The sequence below is a fragment of the Pseudorca crassidens genome, chromosome 8, assembly GCF_039906515.1.
Source record: "Pseudorca crassidens isolate mPseCra1 chromosome 8, mPseCra1.hap1, whole genome shotgun sequence".
Classification (NCBI taxonomy): Eukaryota; Metazoa; Chordata; class Mammalia; order Artiodactyla; family Delphinidae; genus Pseudorca; species Pseudorca crassidens.
Genome location: NC_090303.1, coordinates 66,543,487 through 66,567,759, shown reverse-complemented (window position 1 = coordinate 66,567,759; position 24,273 = coordinate 66,543,487). Strand labels below are relative to the sequence as shown.

The 24,273-nt window shown below is 42.5% G+C and overlaps 1 protein-coding gene and 1 long non-coding RNA gene across 10 annotated transcripts in view; one reads left to right on the top strand and one right to left on the bottom strand.

Annotated features, from left to right (window-relative positions):
* Window positions 1-24,273, top strand: part of ELMO1 (engulfment and cell motility 1) — a 547,361-nt gene that overhangs the window by 512,592 nt on the left and 10,496 nt on the right. For all 8 annotated transcript variants that reach the window (XM_067746730.1, XM_067746728.1, XM_067746734.1 and 5 more), the window contains 2 exons: window positions 9,374-9,481; window positions 16,618-16,700. In XM_067746730.1, the coding sequence (XP_067602831.1) occupies window positions 9,374-9,481; window positions 16,618-16,700 (191 nt within the window). The remainder of the gene's footprint in view (window positions 1-9,373; window positions 9,482-16,617; window positions 16,701-24,273) is intronic.
* LOC137229196 (uncharacterized) lies at window positions 207-11,855 on the bottom strand. 2 transcript variants are annotated; one of them, XR_010945590.1, is made up of 5 exons: window positions 11,701-11,855; window positions 9,696-9,765; window positions 9,346-9,533; window positions 1,760-1,851; window positions 207-473 (listed from the first exon to the last, which is right to left on the bottom strand). It is a non-coding gene; the product is annotated as an uncharacterized lncRNA (long non-coding RNA). The 2 variants fall into 2 exon arrangements; XR_010945591.1 differs by lacking the exons at window positions 207-473; window positions 1,760-1,851 and adding an exon at window positions 4,727-6,213.

Below are 24,273 nucleotides of genomic sequence, written 5' to 3'. Positions count from 1 at the left end.
CCCACTTTACAGATAGGGAAAGTAAGGCAGTGAGGTGCGAAGTAACTTGCTCAAAGTCACAGAAGAGCAGGGATTTATACTCCAGCAGCTCTATGGCGCTAACTTTTAATGATTCACTATGCTATCAGGAGAGCTGGTACCCGCTGTTGGATTTGATCTTGAAATTTTCAGCATGGATGGCCCTTATTTTCAAATCCCCATACTGATTCTCTTCCAAGTCAGAATTATTTTATTTGTAGATATAAGTAACAGTGAACCAAGGTGGGATAGAATCAATTTTCATAATCTTGTAAGACAAATTTCTGAACTGTCTCTATAAACTTTAATCCCAAAATATCCAGTTCAAATGGATGCCATTAGACTAGCTCCAGTAGGTGGAAAGAATTTCCAGCTGTTTCTTAGCCAGGGAAGTAAAGTCCCTTGATTGCTTTCTTGACATACTGCTCATTGAGAAGTCCTCATATCATACTGTCCTGGAAACAAATAGAAAATAAAATTGAAAGATAAGATTTGGGGAGAGGTGACGAGATTGGGGAACAGTCAGGAACAAGCATAAGGATTAGCAACTGTACCAAGAACAAGCATCAGTTATGGCCCCAGAGAAACCCTGGCAGATATTTTTGAAACCCGATGGATGCCCTGCTCAGACACAGACCTCGCCCACTAATGACAAACATCACTTCGTGTTTATGCTGAGCCCATCCTCCCGGCCATTTACTTTTAATGGCTTTGCGCTGAATATTGAGTAAATTCAACGTATTATGAATGTAAGCATTAAAAATCATGTTAAGGAATGTCCAAAGGCAGAACTTCCTTGACAAATGAAAATGCAGGTTATTCCCAGAGGATAAGAAACCATGACAATGGGTATATGCCCAGTAGTGGGATTGCTGGGTCATATGGTAGTTCTATTTGTAGTTTTTTAAGGAACCTCCATACTGTTCTCCATAGTGGCTGTACCAATTCACATTCCCACCAGCAGTGCAAGAAAACCATAATTCAAAAAGAGTCATGTACCAAAATGTTCATTGCAGCTCTATTTGCAATAGCCCGGAGATGGAAACAACCTAAGTGCCCATCATCGGATGAATGGATAAAGAAGATGTGGCACATATATACAATGGAATATTACTCAGCCGTAAAAAGAAACAAAATTGAGTTATTTGTAGTGAGGTGGATGGACCTAGAGTCTGTCATACAGAGTGACGTAAGTCAGAAAGAGAAAGACAAATACCGTATGCTAACACATATATATGGAATCTAAGGAAAAAAATGTCATGAAGAACCTAGGGGTAAGTAGGAATAAAGACACAGACCTACTAGAGATCGGACTTGAGGATATGGGGAGGGGGAAGGGTGAGCTGTGACAGGGTGAGAGAGAGTCATGGACATGTATACACTACCAAACGTAAGGTAGATAGCTAGTGGGAAGCAGCCGCATAGCACAGGGAGATCAGCTCCGTGCTTTGTGACCGCCTGGAGGGGTAGGATAGGGAGGGTGGGTGGGAGGGAGATGCAAGAGGGAAGACATATGGGAACATATGCATATGTATAACTGATTCACTTTGTTATAAAGCAGAAACTAACATACCATTGTAAAGCAATCATACCCCAATAAAGATGTTAAAAAAAAAAAAGAAAAGAAACCATGATGAGGAGCTTCAGGCTGGGCCTCGGGGGAGGACAAATGGGCAGAGTAAGAAAGGGCTGAGTTACAGCTGGGACTGACAAAGGCTCACATTAGGAAGAAGGAACTCACCTCCCCCATTCAGCCGTTGGAGGACTGGTTCACCCCCTCTTTCCTCACTGCATTCCCTGCATTTGGGCACCTTCATCAGAGTGAATGCTGTTCTAAGAAGACAGTGTGGCACAGTGAGGAAGACAAGAGCCCTGGAGCCAGATGAAGTGGGTACCTTCCTACCTCTGTCCCTGTCCAGCTCTGTGACCTTGAGCAGTTTCCCCATCAGAAATGGGGTTAACAATGCCTGTCTCCTAAAGTTGTTGTGAGGAAGAAAAGTGCTCATGAATGCAGCTCTTAGAAAGCAGCTTTAAACAAAGGGGGTGGTAGCTACTGTTTTATTCTGGATGATCCTGTAGAAAAGAACAATGAGCTGGGGGTGAGTAGACTTGGTTCTAAGCTTCTCAACTCTGTACTTACAGAGTTAACCACCTGGGTGTTTATATGCAGAACACGTGACCTCTCAGGGCCACAGTTTCTCATCTGTTAAGTGGGAGACTAGGACTAGATGATCTATTAGTTCAGTCAGCCAGATTGACTGAATGCTCTGCTGTATGCTCTGATCTCCTCATTGCCTTTGGCAAAATCAATATTCAGGATATATTGCCCACCTAAGGTGATTTATAAAGTCTTTATTTACCTGATATTGGGCAAAAGGCACAGAAGTGGGGGGAGGAGAGAGGTGGCAAATAGACACATGCCACCAAATGCCTCCGCTCATGCCTAGCTAGAATCCTTCGGAACCTAATTCAGGGAACCCAATTTGACCTTCCAGTCTACTCCACCACGAGACTTCCCTTTCTAGGCTGAAATGGGTAGATTCTACTTGAATAATCCTGATTCTAGATGTCATAATTACAGTTTTTTGGCTAAAGAAGTGTTAGTCCCAAATATACCACTTTTCCCAGTTTTCTAAAAATGAATTACCTACTGAACAAAAAATATTAGCATCTAGATTATAAATTTATTAGTTAAACTCCCTAGGGAGCACGACCATCTGTGTTTAGTATAAAATCATCCTTCCAAGTGAAGGAAGGCTTTTTGGTGTTTGGTAAATTGATCTAAAACCTGGTGACTAGCTCTGTGTGCTTAAAAATAGGGATTCAAAGCAGACTGTGCTGAAATTGGTTTCCTATCACCCCATCAAAACATTCCATTTAGATTTACCCACATTAGTGAGGACATGATGGAAAATCATTTTAATCCCTTGGAGAAAGGTGAGATCTCAGACAGGAACAGCCACGAGCCATCCCTGGTTAAAGAGCAAACACATACGCCAAGGGCCCGTGCGTGACCACACTCCCTCTAAACTTGTCCAACAGTGAGTCAAACACAGATGAGTGGATTTAAGTATTAACTTTACAGGGGAAAATAGGAAAGAGCTTCCTGTCTCACAGAACTGGAAAGAAGAGGAGCAGATGTAGAGCCCTTTAGTGTGCCACGTTTGGCCAGAAGGCCCCTGAGTTTCTACTTGCCCATCGTTCCACCTGCCTCATTTGCAACTCTGCTACTTGGTTAGTCCAATATAGATATATACAAATCTGGATTTCTGGGAATTCTGACCACAGTAGAACTGAGAGGCAGTAAATCATGGGAGACACACCAAACTGCATTCAAGTCCCTGCCTCCCCACCCCCTAGCTGGGTAGCCTTGGACAACCTAATAAATCTCTCTGTGCTTCTGTTTCCTGATCTGTCAAGTGGGGATGATGTCAGTTCCTACATCGAATCATTGCAAGGGTTAAATAAAATCATGCATCTATAGCACTTGGTGCTCAGCACATGGTCACACATTCATTAATGGTATTAGTATTAATGTTAGCTTACAGTTACTTAGAATATAGGTTTTTAAACACAGGCCATAGAGTGGCAACGGCTGTCACATACTTGCTTCCCTCTGTCCCGCATTCTCTATGGAAGGTGAAAGGCTCTTGTTCACAATCCTTCATAACGAGATTGCCTTGCTTCCGTGTTTCCTGAACTTCTCAAGAGAGTTAAGATGAAATCCCAGAAGTTGTCTATGTTCGAGCTGTTATATGCTTCATGAGAATCTACAGGCTCAGGAACTGCCTCCTATTTTCCTTTCTTTTCAGAGATTAAGGTCTTTCAGAATCACTTGCATTGAATAGTCTTTATAAGAGCCCAAGGCTACACACTGGAGTATCATTTTCAAGAAATGATAGTATGAAACTTTTGCTTCTTGTTGAAGACAGTGTCCGTTTTGTTGACCAGTATCCCTCCTCTAAGCATTAACATGACAAACTTAATCTGAAACCCACTGGTGAGTGAAACGTGTACCCAGAGGAGTTGGCATGTTTCTGCGCCGAGGCCAAGGGCGGTGAACCTGCCTTGTTCTTTCAGCTCACTCAGAAGACCTAGAGCTGAATGGTACGTTCAGGCCATTTCAGTAACCATGTGAACCCTTTTGGGGAGCAGGTTGTTTCTTCCTCTTTGATTGAAAATTTTCTTTTAATATTTAATTAAACCTTATCATAACTCATTTTTACAAAAAGGCAGGTATAAGTAAATGCGTTTTTTCAAAAGAAGAGAAGACAGATTATTTTCAGAAAAAAATCACTTTGCAATAGAGGAAAATAACAGATAATCATTGTTCTCAAAAGGCGGAGGGACCAGAGCTTCCCTGGTGGCGCAGTGGTTGAGAGTCCGCCTGCCGATGCAGGGGACACGGGTTCGTGCCCCGGTCCGGGAAGATCCCACATGCCGCGGAGCAGCTAGGCCCGTGAGCCATGGCCGCTGAGCCTGCGCGTCCGGAGCCTGTGCTCTGCCACGGGAGAGGCCACAATAGTGAGAGGCCTGCGTACCACAAAAAAAAAAACATTAAAAAAAATGGTGGAGGGACCAGTAATGTGAATGAGAGGGGTTACCATTGACTAGAAGATTAGGAAGGCACTAATATTTGAGAGCCAGCTCTGTGGAAGGTGCATGATGAATACTCTATATGTGTTTTACTCATATAATTATTAGTGTTACTTAACAAAGGAACCATAGGGGTCCCTAAGGTTTTTATAATTTGGCCAAGACTCCATAGCTGATGTGTCAAGACCAGGTGTGTAACTCAGGTCTGTGTGACTCCAAAGTATCAGTTAGGCCAAACCATCTTTAAAATGACTCGGGGGCTCTGGAGTTAATCTTTTGCTATGAAAGGAGAGTCTCCAGGGAGACAGAATTCTGAATCAAAACAAGAGTATCTCGTTCTGAAGAATGTTCAGTGAAGTGAGGAAGATTTGAAAGGTGGAATGACCTTCATTCTGTATCCGTAGTTGTTGTCTTCCTTTACTGAACCAACAGAGATATCTTCTATCTCATCACCTGGAAGATGACATTTCCCTTTAAAAGCATTGCTGGGGTTCCTCATGTTTTGTGACTTGGAAACGTTTGACCCTAGGCAGGAAGCAGACCTTCCCCTGAGCACGCTGAAGATTTTGCACATTTTAGGTTAACCTAAGAAAGACCCAAAGTCCTAGTGGAAGTGCCCTAAGATTTCACTTTAGGAAAGGCCGCCTGTCTTCCAAACACAGGACTTTCAGGGCCCCCTGGGCCAGCAGCCAGCTGCCAACTGTGGGCTTTGCGCACAAGACAAAGATGTCCCCCTGAGTCCATGGCAGAGTCGATCAGGACTCGGTTCTTGCTGTGCCCTGTGCCTCACTTTACAGTCCACATTTCACACTCGACAATGGTAGCTATTCAGCTTGCCCGTCTCCCATAAACACCTGCTGGCCGACCCAACACTGGTCTCCAGCCTGGGTATGAAGAGAGACAATGAGCTGCACTGTTCCATATAGCTACCTATGGCTATTTAAGTTAATTAAAATTAAATAAAATTCAAAATTTCTTCTATTCCTATTGAATAAGCAGGTACAGAGTATTTGCATCATTGCAGAAAGTTCTTTCGAACATTGCTGCAAGAATTACAGTTGTCAAGGGTGATTAGCTGCATAATGATCTATGTGACATATAACTTTAATCAGCCCTGGAGACCTTCTTACCAGGCTGTGAGCTTTGAAACCAGCTTTTCCCTCTGACCTTCACACACACACACACACACACACACAGAAAAAAAGAGTGAAGCACAAAATGATCTCCATATTTTCAGTTTTTGAGTTGGGGGAATGAAAAGATGGCTATTAACGTACTAACATTTCTAATTGACTGAAAGACCTCTATACTAACTCCTGTTTTCTCTTTAAATGCTACTAAACAATCTTTGCTAATGTTCTCACTGCTTCCTGCTAATTGCTTTTAGTGACACAATCCACTCATTCATTGCCCAGAGGGATTGGGGAACTAGTAACATCATGCTGGGTTTTGAATAGAAAATACACATTTTTCTTACCATAAAAGAAACTGCGAATCAAGCTGCCACTGATGGCTGACACTGAAACTGTCTCACCCAACAAGTCGGTGCACTCTGCTGGTCGGAGGTGGCATCTCTGCTCTCCTATATAGGGGCTCTGCCTCCAAGACAGCCACACACAAGTTATGATGCCTCTAAACCTTCCCAGAGCTAACGACTCCAGCCTTTATCCTGAGAGAGATACTGGCTGAGTATCCACCCATTTGTTTGAGTCAAAACAACCTTCCCAAGCCGTTCAGCCCCTTTTCCAATATTTTGTCATCCATCCAAGACTTCCTATTTGATGGGAGGAGCAGAACACATCACTCACATCGATGATGCACCGATCTTTTGTTCTCCACCATCTTAGTAGTAGACAGAGAAAGAGGAACTTCTATAGGATAAGAGAAGAGGTAGCCAGAGGTAGGAGGAAAACCAGAAGCTGGTGGTGTCATAAAAGTCAAGAGAATTTAAGCCTCTGGAAGGAGGAAAATCTGTCAGCTATACCCTGTATTGTTATGGCAAGGTTCCAAGTAGCCTTTTGTGTTTCTTTAAACAAACAGTGACTACAGCTTTTCAAGGAAGACGGTTGTTTTACCTCCCGGAACCCTGATAAATAGCCACTGTTTTCAATAGTTTCTGAATGTAGGAGTGTGTTGCACGAGAGATTTTCCCTGTTCCTGTTTTTCCCTGTAGTATAGGCAGAGTTGCTGAGTCACAGTCCCTACTTCCCAGACCTGGGAAACAAGTGTTTCCACCATATTTCTTTAAGTTGCCACTAAGAGCTAGGGAGCTCCTTCCCCTTGAGCTGCTTGGCTTTGTCCCTCATGTCTGCCTTTCATCCTAATAATTTTTGCTGCACCCAGTAGAGTACTGTAGGCACTCTGCAAATATTCACTGGAGAAATAGACGTAACGTATTAAATAGACAACTTACGAAAGTATGTGTGCAGCAAATTTTTGAAGTGTTGCAAATGAATGTAAGTTGTCCACAGTATATGTTTGTACCACTTAAAGTTCTCAATGCTCCCCCAATTATGTGGAAGATGATTGACCCATTTGTGCCATATTGACCCTTGGGCTTCAGGTTACCACTGCCAATCCCTAGAGTTTACCCCGGTTTGAAAAGTGAGGGATTTCTAGGAAGAACAGGCTAAGACCTCACTCAAAATAAGACCAGCGTGTCCAAGCACAGCTCACCAACTTCCTTCCCAGCTTTCTGTCACTGTTTTTCAGTTGCTCACTTAGCCAAAGTCCCATCTCAGAGGTAGCAGGGGAAGGAGAGCTCTCTAGGAAATTTTTCAAGCTAGATTTGTGGCCATCACAGTTCATTTAGACAAGGTGAAAGGTCCTTGGGGGGGAAGAAATCTCTACAATTACTCATGCCAGGTTCCCAAGAGCACTGTTGGTGCTCGTGGCCAAAACTTGGCCCTCTCCTTTGGAATTGCAATTCCTATTGTGAATTACAAGTCAAATTCCCAAGTGTGTTCTCCTCATGGAAAACTGCCTAATTGAAATGGTTATGAATTATTCAGGGAATAACTTTATTTTCTCCCTTTGAAATGCTCTCCCAGAAGAATGACCTGTGCTGTTGAGTGTGTGTGTGTGTATAGGTATATATATATAACAGAATTCTGAAAATTTAGCAATTCCAGATGTTTTCCTAGCTCTCAAATCACTGTTTCTTTACTCTCAAATTTTCCCACCAGCGTTTAGATTTTTTTAAGTATATGGATTGCCATATTCTGGCTACGTTCAGGAATTCTCAAACCCTGTTTATAGATGAGAAAGGAATCACAGAGGCATTTTGCTTTTGTGGATCCAGTGTGGGTGTTTTCTTTGTTCATTGTGTGGCTTTTACTTCCAGTTTTAAAACTTTCTTTTCTACAAAAAGAATTGTAGTTAAAATGTGGTTTTGCAGTGAAAGCAATTTTAGGTAGAAGAACATTTTGCTTAAACATTATAGAGACCTTTTTGGTCAGAGTGGCTTCAAAATAATTTGTGTTTGTAGACACAGTAATGGGGTGACTTGACCAAAGCCACTGTGTTTGCCAATTGCATAATGTCACAAAGGGGTTTACAGGTCAGGGATGCTCTGTGCCTTAAGCATCTTGACCAGTGGGTCTTCATTTATCAATTTAGCCAACAGCAACTGTGTAACTTCCACGTGCCAGGCACTGTGCCAAGGGACCAGTGCAGTACAATTGTGAAGACAGTGGTTGTCATCAGAGCGCCCTGGCTTCTCCACACTGTCAGGGCTGATGTGTGTCCTGGAGTCCTCTTCTGTCAGTAACCTTTCACACTGAACCCACTGGGGCAAGTTGCTTACCTAGGGTCTATGGCAGATAATGGGGAATACTAAGGGGCTTAACATGGGAGCACCAAGGATCCAAGGAGATGCTGGAGCAGCTAAGAGGATGGGAAGGGTCCCTTTGGCTGCAGTAATCAGAGAGGGCTTCCTGGAGGAGGCAGCATCTAGCACAGCCCTGAGAGCTGCACAAAGTTTGCTGTCACAATCTAAGTTTCTTATCTAGAAAAAGCACTCTCTGCCTCCTTCTTGCTGCCTCACCAGCTTATTCAAAAATTTTTATTACATTTGGGGAAGTCAACTTAAAGGAGTTATTTATGAGAATGATCCTAAGGTACTGGTCACACTTATTTAAGAGAACTAAACTCTAGGAAAGAGAGAGGAGATAATTGCAATATCCTCATTCTTGGATAAATTTCTGAGTTATTAGTGTATTTCCTCATGAATTCCATCCCTTGTGTGTATCACTAGCTTCCTAACAGTTTATTCATTGATTAGTTTGTGGGCATAGGCCTCAGGGGTGAGGGGTTTGATATGCCAACTGGGATATGGCACAACCATCTCATCAGTCTTACAATCTCACAGAGGAAAGTGGAAGCAGAAAAATTCCGAGAGAGCTGTTTTCTCTTCATCTCCCTCCCCACTTTTGTCAGGCCCAACTGAATAAAGAATAATCCCCTAGTCATTCTAGTAACCCTCTGGAAGCCACCACCTCAGAAACTCTGTTGCCGTTGTCCTCAAAGGATTTGATAACTTTCCCAGTGGCACCAAATGTCTACCAAGAAGGACAGGAGCTAACTAAATATCAAAATCTAGAAGGGACTAACTTCCAGGGCTCTAGAATCATTCCTTCTTAAAGAATTAAAATCAAGGAACTGTGTGTTCTCCTAGGCAAGACTATGACGAAATAAGGATGTCAATATTTTTTGGAAACCAGAATCGCTTACCTGGTAAATTTGTGTTTTTTTCCCCCAGACAAGTTTTGGTATTGTCGGCTGTCACCAAACCACAAGGTCCTGCATTATGGAGACTTGGAAGAAAGTCCTCAGGGAGAAGTGCCCCACGATTCCTTGCAGGACAAACGTAAGTGCCTCTCCTGTGTTGGAGGCCTGAGTTTTGGTTGCTTGTTCGTTTCCTGGTCACAGAATATCATGCAGAAAGACTGTCAACCTCAGTAAACCCATTAAGCATGTCTCATCTAGCTGTGAGTCCTGGCCGAGCCGTCTCATCAAGCATAAGACCTTGATGGATTTGTGGTTTGGGACTGAAGAGGGGAGGAGGTAAAAGGAATGCTCACCTATCTTTCCTGAAAGACGTAAACCTGGGGTTCAAACACCCACTTCTACGTTACTTGTCCAAGTGTTATTCTAAGGAGCAAAAACAATATAAACCTGATTGTCAGTTGTCTTTTTCTGATGACCCAGAATAATTTCACATGAATCACGTACTTGATCCCACCACGTTTATGCGTTATAGTTCACTGTATCCCACACTTATAATGCAGAGCTAATGCCAGATCCACGTATGGCTAGTTTACTTCCAAGAAGTAACTCAGACACTCAATAGCATTCTGTTGTTTCCTAAATATTCCCCAAAATACTTATTATTTATACCGATTTGCTATTTCTGTACCATGTCTCTTAAAGAGCCAGTCATATGCTAGATTATTTTAGCCCAACACCAAAGCAGGTTCCAGGTTTTTTTAGTTAGCATTAAGTGTACTAATTAAACAAAGTATTACAGAAATAATAAAATACACAAAGGTAATGGATTAATTTGGAAGAGAAATGAGATAAAGTTAGGCATAGCCTCAGAGGATATCTCAGGTAGAGAAATCAAAGAGTGAGAAAAAAGTAAAGACACTTTAAAATAACTTTTACAAATCACCTTGACCCTGCCATGAGTCATATGAACAAGTCGCAAACAGAATCCTTACCTCCAGGTCCTAGCACCTTCCCCCTTGTCACCCCAGGGCCTATGGAAGTCAAATCTGTACTGTCTTCCTTGCAGCTCATGGCCATCACAGGGGAAAATAAACCACAAGTGGCAAATTCCTGACACACTCAGACTCTGTGCTGACATATCAGACAGACAGCCTGGAACATTCTCGCTTCCTCCAGCTTAAAAATGGGACAGTCTGGTCTTCATAATGTCATTTAGTTCAGAAGGCAATCTTATTTCCTTTCATGGGAGCACTGCCTCTTCAGCCCACGTTATTTGAAACCCAGTACCGCAGAGTCTGGGGCAGTGTCTATGCATTCTTGCTATGGGGTCTCCCCAGGCCTCTGCCTGTAATAAGGACCCTCCCTTCAGGTCTCAGAAAGCCTTCCGCATCCCACCATGGACAGAGCTGGACCAGTGGTTCTCAGAGTGTGGTCTTTGGACCACCAGCAGCAGCATCACCTGGGAAATTACTAGACATGCAGCTTCTCAGATCCTCACTCCCAGACGTGATGAATCACAAACTCTGGGGATGGGGCCAACAACCTCTGTCTTAACAGACCCTCCAGGCGTTTCTGATGAGCGCTCAAATTGAGAAGTGTGGAGCCAGATGTTGCCTGACACACTTCATAGTGAGTCCCTAAATTGGGCTTTCACCAATACGTAAATATTTTAAAAGAACAAGAAAAGTGAATCGACAGTGGGTTGCCAACTTTCAGTTTTGGCAGAAATAAAGGCTATTATAAAAGAAAATCTAACTAAAATTTAATATCACATTGCTTTCATTTTAAAAAGGGCTCTTGATCAAACAAAACGAAAGACCAGAAAGGCCTAATCTTGGAGTAAAGGACAGTCCCTTGTACTAACTTAAATTAGCTGTGTGAAAAACTCACAGCAGTGTCTTCATTTTCCTCTGTTTGCTATTAACTGGTGAAAAACTCACTGATGAAACCTCCCTCATGAACTCAGAACTGTCCAGAGGCCAGCTATTTGGAATCTCTGCTCTAATGCAGTAAAATGAAGAGTTAGAGGTCAAAGCAACCACAAGCTCTATATGAAGTCTTTCACCGCCTCGTTCTTAACCTGACCAGGAAATAGGGAAAGTGGTCTGGGCAGGAAAACAGAAAAACCACAGCTGGATTCATTCCTAACCCACATGGCCCAGAGAATCGGCGCTCCTACTCACTGGCTGTGTTATTTATCTCCATAGTTATAGGGATCTAGTCCTCTTCTCCACCCACAGATAGGCACTAGATGGGCGTGGATTGTAGGTTTAAATGCAGCGCTCTCATTCTCGCTGGTTGTGCTGCTTAGGAAGTCGGTAGCCCTGCCCCTAGAGAAGGTCAAGTCGTGGACAGTACCTGAGCCTTGAGTAGGGACGGTCTCTGGGCTAGAAACCCGAGGGCCGATGCCAGGGAGAGCCAGCTCGCCAGGGTGGTTGCAGAAGAGCCAGGACAGAGCTGCAGATCTCCAAACAGTTTTTGGTCGTGGCCACAGAGTGAGGCTGCTTCTCGGAAAGAGTTGCATCAGTCCCTCTGACAGTGGCTGTGAAACTCATCCACTCCTTTCCTCTGCGGCCTTTGAAGTCTAGTAATTCAGAGTTCCAGAAGAGCTGCTCCGTAAACAGTTATCCATTGCAAGGCAAACCAAGAATGAGTACCTGTGCAGGTGTGTGCATATGAGAGGATGTGGTGTGTGTGTGTGTGTGTGTGTGTGTATGTGTGTGTTGAGGAGATTATATCTGTATGCACATGTGTGCCAGGGAGAGGGTATATTTCATGTAATGAAGTCAAATGAAACTATTGTGTGCCTGAGATGAGAAGGTCCCAGCCTAGGAAACTAAAGTTTGCTGCTTCAGGCCTGCCATCTGGTTTGCATTTAATTACAGATCGCATCCTGCCTGGAGCAAAATAGTCCATCCTCTTGGAGCCCTTAGTCAAAAACCTCATTCCACTAGAAAAATGAGACATTCCTTTAATTCATTTCAAGTACCCTTGCTCTTGCTGTGTACAATTGCCCTCTCTTGCGACCAAGGGGAAAATTGTCTTCCACCCCTTGAGTTAATCAGTGCTGAATACTGAGATATTGGTGAATCAAATAGCATAATTGAATCCTCTTAATCCAGAGAGTGCAAGTGGAGATTGAGGGCCTCTCCTTAGCTGTCTTCATGTCTAAAGATTTAGCAAATCTCTCTTCTCGTATTCCTTTTGTTAGGCAAGAAACATGGCCCTTGAAAATCCACATCTCCTAACCTCCCTTCGCCCCACATTCCTCCCACCAGGTTTATAGACTCTCATCACCCCCACTAAACACCAGACTCCTCTGCTTTCCAGCAGTGCCTGGGCCCCTCAGAGACTCCCTTTGAAAGAGTCTAGGCCAGCGCTCTTCACTCCCACATCAAAGGGTTTTGCTCCCTCACATAAGGCCATGAAGCCTGTTACAGCAGAGGAGAGGAGCAATGGCCAGAGCAAAGCAAAGTGGGCAATTTGGGTCATTGAAGCATGGGGAATAATTCAGGTCCCTCAATCTACAGAGAGAATTAACTTTGACTGTTGATAATGAGAACAACCGCAAATAACATCTTTCGAGTGTTTACTCAACTCCAGGCACTGTGCTAAGAGCTCTACGTTACATAATAAATTATCCTCCCCACAACCTGAAGAGGTAGGTATCATTGGAAAATTAGGATTAGGAAAATGAGGCACAGAAAAGTTAAGTAACCTGTTGAAGGTCACACGTCCAATAAATAATAGAGCAAAGATCTGAATGCAGCCATCCAACTCCACGGCCTAGATTTTTACCCACTTCTCCAGACCACCTAGATTCAAAGCCAGCAGTGATCTTGGCTCCAGCACTGAGTTAATTCTCAGAACAGCCCTATGCGATGGATGATATTATAGTTCTACATTGTAGACAAGAAAGCTTATGCTCTAAGAACTTAAGCCCAAAGTGGTATAGCCGGTAGGTGCACCTAGAATTCAAATCCAGGCTCTGTGATTGTAAAGGCACAGCCCTTCCAACCACTCCAGGCTTCCAAGTTAGAGTCCAGATTCTTTACTAAACTGTACTGGGATCAGCCTGCCCCTCCTCTGTATTTCTGCCCATAGGAGCTTCCACGATGGAGCTGTGTATACAGCAAGTGCTCATGGCTTACTGGTTACTTCCTGGGGTGATTTCTGTCTCAACTTGGCTCCCAAGGGTGAAAGCTAGAACAATTTTTATCATGGTGGCCACATTTACTTTTTCAAAGGCATTTTTTTTTAATCACAATTAAAGTTCCTTCCCCAGATAGTAGCAATCAAAGAGTTTCCTGAACATATCTGAAGTGATAAGCACTTCCAGGGCTGTGTTCAGCATGATTTGGGGGGCTGACATCTTCCAAACATAGGGAAAAATCATGGCCTAGCAAGGGACCATAGAATAGAAGAAAGAGCAGCAGTCCCAGCTCTGTCCCTCACTAGCTGTGTGATGTTGCATGATTTATTTCTTCTCTTTAGTCCTCAGTCTTCCCATCTATAAAATGGGAGCGTTGAATTAGATTGTCTCAATCCAGCTCAAACTGAAAAAAGCATTGAAAGAAATGAGGCCAGGCTGCAAGGAGTTAGAGTTGGCGTTAGGGAACCAGTGGTGACCCTTCTGGTTGTCATATCTCTGAACCCCACTTAGTTATGTTGCTCCTACAAAAAAGGGCCTGATAGAAACACCAGCCCTGCTTTGAAGTAACCAAGGGCCCTCTGTTGCCTCTTAAGAGTGTAGATTCAAAGGATATGAGTCTGATTCTGCTCATGGGTTTAGAGAGGACAGCATTTTAGCCCTTCTGATGCCTAATTTTCCAGTGCATCTAGAGACCAACTATGTAAAGAGCAACCTTTAAAAGCCACGCTGTATTTTTAGAATTTTGTGTTTTCCTTTTAGCCGTAATCCTGTGAGTAATATAGCAGCTCGTCTCCTTGACAGGGGACAATGCATGTAAAATACATAAAATATGTAATGCCACAAGCACGGTGGAAGAGTGCTTTTTCTCCGCTGATTCCTTCTCATTAGAGATTCTAAAGACTGCTCCCACGACAGACTTTAGTGTTACTCTTGTCCTGTTCCGAGTTAATCTTGCCCAGTTTTCAAAGCCAAGGGGTAAATTACTATTTATAGATCTTCAAAGACAAGGGGTAACTTACTATTTATAGATCTTCATTGACCATGTTACATATTATACAACAGAAGACTACCCTGTGACTCAAACTCCATCTGAAGCTTGAGGAGGGTTTTGGAGTTGGTATGTTAATTATATCACAAATTCACTTCAGTGGTGGATTTTCATTGAAAAGTAAATCTTAAGTAAACCCAGCTTCCCAAAGTGCCCAAATATCTCCTCTTGGGGTAGTGATTAGGGAGCCAGGTCAGCCACTGAGAACAGGGCTGATTGTTGGTTCTGAAAATGGTTTTGAGGAGAACTGAAGTCAGAGGCTGTGGTCAAAGGTAGTTCAGGAATCACAAGGACCGTCTAAAAGAAGATGCCAATCTCGAGCAGCCAGGCAGAGAAGGAAAGCAGTCCAAGGTCAAGGGTCATGCCATTCAGGAGAGGCTGCATCGCTACATTTTGCTGCAAGAATAAATAACCTCCACAATCTCAGTGGCTCAGGACAGCAAGAGTTTATTTCTCACTCCTCACATTACGTAACTGACATGGACTTTCAAAGGACTGGTCCACACGATCACAGAGACTCAGGCCAATGGCTGCTCCGCCATCCCAGAGCTGTGCCATCTGGATGGACCATGGAACCGGATCAGTCCCTGTGGCTGGAGAAGAGAGGCGGGTAGGCGTGGACTTTTCACTGCCTCAGCTAAGAGAGAGACAGGCCATTTCCTCTCACATGTCACTGACCAGAGCTAATCGTATGGCCCCACCTAACTGCAGAAGTTGTTGGGAAGAGTAGTCTTCCATATGGCCGGAAGGAGAGGAGAGGCAGTTATTAGTGAGTACAAGTCAGGTCCACCAAAGAGATCTAGAATCAGGACTGAGCTAGCCGCGGGTGCCTGCAGAGAATCCTGGAAGAGTTCTTCACAGCCTCACTCTTCTCTAGGGTTTGAGAGAGCTCTAGAGGTGTCACAGATTTGGACAAAGTTCTTAGCAACTTTAGGGTACCCGGACAATGTTAGCTTTTAAAGAGCCTTTCTGTTAACGTCGTTTTGACATTCTATATATTTTATAATTCTCTCTCATCTAAATGTCACCCCCAAACCCAATGCCCCAGTAAAAATAGGTGAACTTTCATCATGAAATCTCTCATTATCTTCATCATTAGAGGAGTCTAAGGAATTGATGATGCAAAGCTTCTGCAGATCCTAAGTGAGCTCCTAAATTCACAGTCCCTTACAGGAGTGAAAGATTAGGAATTGGAAAGGGACAGATGACTTTGCAGTTTTTTAAATTAAGCTTCCAAACCATCCTACTGCCTTCTCTCCATCAGATGATCTTAACAAAAGCTTTAAAGGCCCAAACCTTTCCACATGTTTTATCTTCCCCCAGGTTTTGAGTAGGATGAGAGATAACATCATTTTATCAAACTGCATTGCGCTCAGGATTTCCAAGATAAACACCAGCTACCACTTCCCTATCAGAAAGGAATGTTCCCTTTATTTAATTGAGTTTAATTTCATTGTCCATAAAATAGGAATAATAAAACCTGCCTCACAGAATGCTTGTGAGAAGTAATGAGATGGTAAGAGGGAGAATTTGGAGAATGAGGGTTCAGGATGGTTTAGATTCAGATAAATTTTTTTGTGATAAGGTTATTTCCCCTCATTATCCAAAACTCAGAAACTAAAGAGATGTAGCAACTGTAGCAGGAGATATCCATCTGTAGGAAGCATTTGGCATTGCTCCCGCACATAGATGTCTTCCATAAAATCAGTATCAGTACCACTATTAGTATGATTATTACCACTGCTTCTAGTACCATCACTTTTAATGCAACTATGATGGGTTTGTTGTTGTTTCTGGTCTTTTTTTTTAGGTATTTGCTTTATTGAACCAAATTCTACTATGAACATAGATTTTTCTCCCCAGGGATGCTTTTTACCAGGGTATAAGGATATATTTTAGTTCCTAGCCCTGGACACCGCTTGACTTCTCTTTTCTTTTCACCTCTTTTCTCTTCTAGCGGTAGTGTCTGGGAATGGCAGCCATAGCAGCAGACTCGATGCTTAGTCTTGCTACTTTCTGGACACTTAAGCTGTCACATGATGTAGTTACTTTCATTTTCTCTTATGAATTGCAGTGCCGGTGGCAGATATCAAAGCTGTGGTGACGGGAAAGGACTGCCCTCATATGAAAGAGAAAGGTGCCCTTAAACAAAACAAGGTATGTTTTCCAAGTTGCAAATTGTTCTATCTGCTCAATACAGTTACTGACTGCAGTGGGCCGAGCCCTTCTTTGGTAGCTATGCTTGTGTGGTTGGTGTGTGTGTGTGTGTGAGAGTGCACACACGCACACACAGTTACACATCTCTTAAACTCAGCTCCTTTTCCTTTCCTCATTCCTTTTACATCTCTTACCTAGTCTTATTCTTTCTCTCACTGATCACTTGTCGAATCTCCATGCCTTGCATTCTCTCACTTCCTTTCTACGTACAGCCCTAGGAATTGCCCTCTCTCTGTTGTCACCAGTCTTCTCTCAAGCCTTTTCCACTCATCTCCATCCATCCTCTGGGCCTCTCCTAACCTTCTATTTATGTTCATGTTCTCCCTTCTGCACTTCCACCCCAATCCCTTTCGTTTCCTCCTTCTTGTTACCCGCCTGGTGTCTCAGTGAAGTCTGGGAAAGGGAGGAGAGACTAGATGGCTCAAAACAAATCTTAGAAAACTTTTAAAGGCCTGATATTCTTCAGCATCATGGGAAATATTGTGAAACAGTTCAAACCCAGCTTAAGGGAGAAAATCTTCCCAGAGGTGAATATTGCTTCAATACTCTTCACATTGCAATATTCTTCACCCTCCCCATCATGTTGTTCCCCATGACAGCCTACATTCCATAACAGAGGGTATGGGAGGTGGCATTTTCTGAAAAGATGGAGGAATTTCCCTTGCCCCCCGTTTGGAGGTATTTGCCCTTGGAGGGGCCATCAGGGAGCCAATTTTTTACTTCTTGGCATCTTGTGTTACATAGTATCTGTCCATGAACAAAATTAATCAGCTTCATCTGGAAGCTTCAGGCACCTCGGAGCCAAAAATGTCACATAGATCAATAGGTTGCTTCTTTATTGTCCCGTGTCATTATCTAAGAGACATGTAAACGTTATACACATCCTAGTTATCAATCAGTGTTGAAGGGAATAATGCCTGCCCTGTAATTTCAGTCATTATAAGATGAAGGTGAATCCAGGTCTGCATAAGATGACCCTATCTATGGTTAAGGAAAATCAAAAGCACTAAAAAAGTGCTGTTTAGGAAGAAAACAGGGAGAGGATACAGCCAAGGAGACAGATAACAAGATCTTTGTTTCTTAAGTTACATAAGTATAACTCACCTCAAGTCCATATGAATCCTTCTGTGTCGAGCCTGTCACAGTGCTATCATATAAAACACTGAGTGACATAAGGGCATGCCTTGGGGTCTGTAGGTCATCTGTTACACAGAATTTCTTTCTTCTCCAAGATATGGGGAAGTAGGGATTCAACAGCTCATCATATACCAGAAGAGCATCCTTAACTAGAGACGCAAGTCCCCAGCCTTCATGGTTTGCCTCCTGTGGGGCCGCCTTCCTTCAAGACCACCTGATAACAGACGGAGCACCGGCTCTGCTCAGCTCCAGCTGAGGTCCCCCTGGTTATATAACACTTGGAGCCGAGCAGGACAAGGTGTGAGGAAATTGGCAGCAACAAGAGTCTGTAACCTAAAGAAGGCTAGGAGGGGTATAGTTGGCAGCCAAGCAACTTGCAAGGACTCAAGCATTCTGATTGGGACAGCGAATTATGTAAAACAGGTGTGAAGGAACTTCTGGTTTCACCCCAACCTGTAAAGAGCCTAGGAGTTGTCACTCCTATCCTTACAGTAAGAAGAAACTGAATAAAGTGAAAATCAACAATTTTCTTGGAACTACCAAGAGAACTGATGTTGCAGGGGAGACCACAGCCATGGAATCTGGAGAGTCAGGTGCATCCAGAGAGTCACAGCCAGATCTGCTCACCTGAAGCAGAATCTACTGGAGCCGTAAGCTGTAAGATCATTTAGCTGGCAATTCTGATGACTGCTAGTATGAGAGTGAGAAACTCCTGGGGGTTGCAGTCTTGTGGGGGCATACTTTGATGGGCTTTATTTCCAGTAAACCTAGCAGATTCTCTCAGTGAAGATCTTATGGAGAGTCCCCCATCCCCCACTGCCCACCTCCATCATGGCTCTGGGAGGGGAAGGAGGTGAGTAATCCTGGAATATGACAGAGCCTTCTCCATAACGAAGCCCTGTTCTCCAAACCTTTATCCCAGCTAGGGGAAAGGAATTTCTCCCATTGCATTCCTTTTAGACTTCTTATCTCACAGGGTTGGGGTTGGGGGAGATATAATCAACAGCAGTCAGAACCTCAAGGAAATCAGTCGGAAACTCTGTAGCTATGCTACTGGGAAAGCTATACTACTGGAGATACACTTGAGAAGGTGACAGCCACAAGACATAGGACCCCCAAAAGATGGAGATTTAATTGGAAAGTTATGGAGTGCTATCCCTCACCCATATCCTACCACTATACCACTAGACTCCAAAATAGTAACACTGGATTATACCTGAAAGTTCTGCAAGATACAACCTCTCTCTGAGGAGGAGTATTTAGGGAAGCTCAAAGTCAGTAGGGTAGACAAAAACAGGGACACTAGAGGAATTTGAAGCCTCTGGCACTTACAGTATAGCAAACATTTAACATATCCCAATTCCTTGCTAGATTAACATAAATCATCACTCTAAGGGTCTGTGTATCTCCCTTCCTATTACCTGATACAGCATGTCTGGATTTCAACAAAAAGTTACAAGCATGCCAAAAAGCAATTAAAAAACAGCCTGGAAAAACAAAGCAATCATCAGAACCAGACTGCAGTACGGCACAAATGCTGGGATTATCAGACAGAGAATTTAAAATAACTGTGATTAAAAGGATTAGAGGCTCTAATGGAAAAAGTAAACAACATGAAAGAATAGATGGATAATACAAGCAGAGATGCGGAAACTCTAGAACTGAATCAAAAGGAAAGGGTATAAGTAAAAAGTACTGTAACAGAAGTGAAATAAAATATGCTTTTAATGGGCTCTTCAGTAGACTTGACATGGCTGAGGAAAGGATTAGTGAGCTTGAAAATGAGTCAGTAGAAACTTCCTAAACTGAAATGCCAAAAGGAAAAAAATTAGAACATCAGAGAACTGACAGACAATTGCAAAAAGTATAATATATGTATAATTAAAATACCAAAAGAAAGAGAATAGAACTGAAGAAATATTGAATCAATAATGGCCAAGAACTTTCCAAAATTAAAGATAGATATCCAACCACAGATCCAGGAAGCTTATAAGATACCAAGCAGGATAAATACCAACACACACACACACATACACACACACACACACCCCTAGGCATATCATATTCCGACTGAAGAAAACCAAAGACAAAGAGAAAATCTTAAACCAGAGGAGGAAAAACACCTTACTGGTAGAAGAACAAATATTAAAATTAAAGTAGATTTCTCATCAGAAACCATGCAAGCAAGAAGAAAGTAGAGTGAAATATTTAGTGTTAAAAAAAAACAACTTAAAATTCCATATCCAGTGAAATTATCTTTCCAAAGTGAAGGGGAAACGCTTTCTAAGATAACCAAAACCAAGGAGATTCATTGCCAGCAGACCTACTCTGCAAGAAATTCTTCAGCCAGAAGGAAAATTATATAGGTTAGAAACTTGAATCTACATAAAGAATGGAAAAGTGTCAGAGAAGGAATAAATGAAGGTAAAATAAAAATATATTTTTTTCTTATTAATTCATCAAAAAGATAATTCTTTGCTTAAAATAATAATAGTAAAATGTGTTAGATGATTATAGCATATGGATCAGTGAAATGAATGACAGCAAAGTCATAAGGGATAGGAGGGAGGAGTTGGGATACTCAAAACAGAAGACAAAAAAAGGGAGAAAATTAAAAATAAAGAACAAATACAACACATGAAAAGAGTTACAAACATGGCAGATATAATCTAACTATATCAATAGTCATTTTAAATGTCGGTGGTCTAAATACACTGATTAAAAGACAGACATTGTCCAAGTGGATAAAAAGCAAGACCAACTATATGGTTTTCTACAAGAAACCCACTTAAATATAAAGACTAAGATAGGTGAAAGTAAGGGGATGGACAAAGATATCAAAATACATGAGACAAACTGAGAGAACTGAAAGGAGACATTCACAAACCCATTATTATCCTGGAGATTTTGGTACCCTTCTGTCAGTAATTGATACATCAAGTGGAAAGAAAATCAATAAGGATATTGATTACTTGAACAGCACCATCAGTCAACTACATCCAATTAACAAATCCACCCAACAACAGAATACACATTTTTCTCAACCTTACAAGAAGCATTCACCAGGATAGACCACATTCTGGGCCATAAAATACATCTTAACAAATTTAAAAGAAGAGCAATCACACAAAGTATGTTTTACTTCACAATGGAATTAGACTAGTAATAAAGAACAGAAAGATAGATAGAAAATCCCCCAAATGTTTGGAAATTGAAAACACACTATCAAATAACCCATAGTTTAAAGAAGTCTAAAGAGAAATTACAAAATGTTTTAAACTAAGTAGAATGAAAATATAACTTATCAAAATGTATGGGTTTTAGTGAAAGCCGTGCATAGAGGGAAATTTATACCATTAAATGCATGTATTAGAAAAGAGGAAGGATCTAAAATCAATAAAGTTTCCACCTTAGGAAACTAGAGAAAAAAGAGCAATTTAAGCCTAAAGCAAGCAGAAGAAAAGAAATAGTAAATATTAGAGATGAATGAAATTGAAAATAAGAAAACAGTAGAGAAAATCAACAAAATCAAAACTTGGTCCTTGGGCTTCCCTGGTGGCGCAGTGGGTGAGAGTCCACCTGCCGATGCAGGGGACACGGGTTCGTGCCCCGGTCCGGGAAGATCCCACATGCCGCGGAGCGGCTGGTCCCGTGAGCCATGGCCGCTGAGCCTGCGCGTCCGGAGCCTGTGCTCCACAGCGGGAGAGGCCACAACAGTGAGAGGCCTGCGTACCACAAAAAAAAAAAAAAAAAAAAAAAAACTTGGTCCTTGGAAAACATAAATAAAATCGATAAATTTCTAGCCTGACTAACCAAGAGAAAATGAAAGAAGATACAAGTTACCAATATCAAAACAGGTGTAGAGATGATGTTCTCATTTGAGCCTAGGATATCTGTGGGTAGTTTTGGCCTTCTTGTAGGAGATTCCTCTCCCCTTAGAGGAGATCAACAAAACAAACTGAGTAAATGACATTTCCAGACTTTAAAAAAAAACTTGTAAATGACACATAGAAAATTGGACAGGTGGGTGGACAGATGGATGGATGGATGGATAATGGGGCACACTGCTATAAACACATAAATAAGACTTCAAATGGAGGCTACTTCCTGGGATTCACTGACAGAGATATTCCAGCCACTCCCAGCTTTTCTAGGCTGCCTTGAGGGCTGAGAGAAACAGTGGTATCTCTACCAGCCTGGCTCTTTCATTTGTATGCATATGAAAATTGTTTGTCTTGTAATGTTAATAGCATTCATACATCTGGTTCATCAGGTAAAACGTCAAAAGGCAGAAAGGAAACCCACAGTTCTAATAATTTATTTCCTCAATCCATCCACACCCACACCCCTTCCCCAGTGCTCCAGAGGCCTGCTCCTCCCTACGTCTGGGACTTCTGGACAGGAGAGGGGAGACCTGCAGCTTAAAAGGAGAGTTGGCCAAAATCTGTCCACAGGAGGTCTGTCAGTGCTCGGCAGTGGGCAGCACCCAAGGCGTGTTGCTGGCTCTTCAGCTTTTCCAGCTAGAGAGTAGGTTCTGACATTTTGTGCCACAGGACTTTCCATTAGCTTAATTACTGAACAGGGCAAACTGGGACATTAGCATCTTTAAGGCAGACACTTGTTAATAGCAAGATGTTGGTAACTGATAGTACTTCTCACTCATTCAACATCTGGCATGCCAGTCATGGTCTAAGGCTTGCTCATAGAGTCATTCACTCAGTGCGCATTAGAGCACCTGAGACAGGATAGACCCTGGGCACAGAGTGACGAACAGGCAGACATGGCCCTGTCCTCCTGGAGCTTAGAGTCCAATGTATTTAAAAGAGGTTGGTGCAACAGACAAATTTCTGTGGACACAAGAAGTGTTGGCTTCTTCACAGAGAGATTAGGAAATGTCTAACACTTAGGAAATGTCTAACACTTGAAAAGAATTATCATGGGTGAATGCAAATTCAATTGGAAGAATTTGACTTTCGAGGATTAAGGATTCTAAATTTAAACTCTGTGGTTCATAAAATAAAGTTGATTTGTCGCCGTATCTTTGAAAGTGGGCATTCCTGGTACTTATCCCACTGATTTGGGCCTTAAGAGTTAAACAGTTAACATGTAATCGCCAGAGGGAAGATGTGACCAGATCTCAGTGAAAGGGATAGGAATATATTTGACATGAAAGAAGCTTGAATCTCACCATGTCCAGAGCCCAGCTTTTATTTTTCCAGTATGGTTTCATGTACCTGAAATAAGAAGCAGATTATACTAGAAGCTGAGGTTCTAGCCTCAGCTTGAAAAGCCTGGTCGTAACCAAAAAGCCTTTTATTCAGATTTACTTCGTTCACCATTCATACTCATAATGTATAGAGTATCTTCTTTATACCAGGCCTGTGCTGGGTGCTGGGAATCCAAAGATTCGGTATACGACCTGGCACCTGTCCTTGGGTGTCTAACAGATATAAGACTTAAGTATCAACGTGAAATGACAATCCAATGTTGCCTCTGCCCCAGTAAATTTAAATACCAGGAGAGCCTGGGAGACTTGAGAAAGCTTGTGGAGGAAATGATGTCCGAGCTGGCTTTTGAAAAGGAGAAGTGAGGGGAAGACTTTCTAGGAGGAGGAAACAATATGTGAAAAGGCACGTGGGGCCTTTTGACATGTAAAAGTGCATCCTCTGATTGAGAAACATTCAATTCAGAGTACAGGATTGGTGGGGACAGAGAGAAGAAAATGGGTTAGAGAACTATTGGCTGATCATGCTAAGATAGCTGGGGACCAGAACATTATAGCTGCTTATAGAAGGTAAGATCCTATCTTATTATTCACGATATGAATGACTGAGTTTGCCTTCTAAAATGTAAACTCAAACTCATAGATATACAGGTGAGCAACAATGCTTCATAGCTATGATATCTGGTTCTCTGGCTATATTTAGCACACACACATGCCAAGTTATATCCTACACCTTTAATCAAAATTCTTTGACCTCAAGATAACGTAGATAGATGGTGGAGAGCCAACATAATTAAAGTGAATGCCACACGAGATGGCCAAATGAGGCAAGTCACCCAAAGCAACGTAAGGAATGGCGGCCAACGCTATACACCAAAGATATGTTGTCTAAAACTCTACTCTCGTATTCAGTCAACCCATCATCTGACCCCTGGAAGATGGCAATCCCCAAACCAAGGCACCATCATGCCCTGAATTTCTCTGAGCATCCCCTGACCCCACATGCCTTGTCTCTAGTCCCAGGGCTAGAGGGTTGAATATGGGGTCAGAGACCATAGGATCAGTTCTTCCCGTATCCTCTAACCCCAGAACTCACTTATCCCAGGCCTTCCTCCACATGGTGAGGTGGGAGATGTGCATTAGTGGAACAGA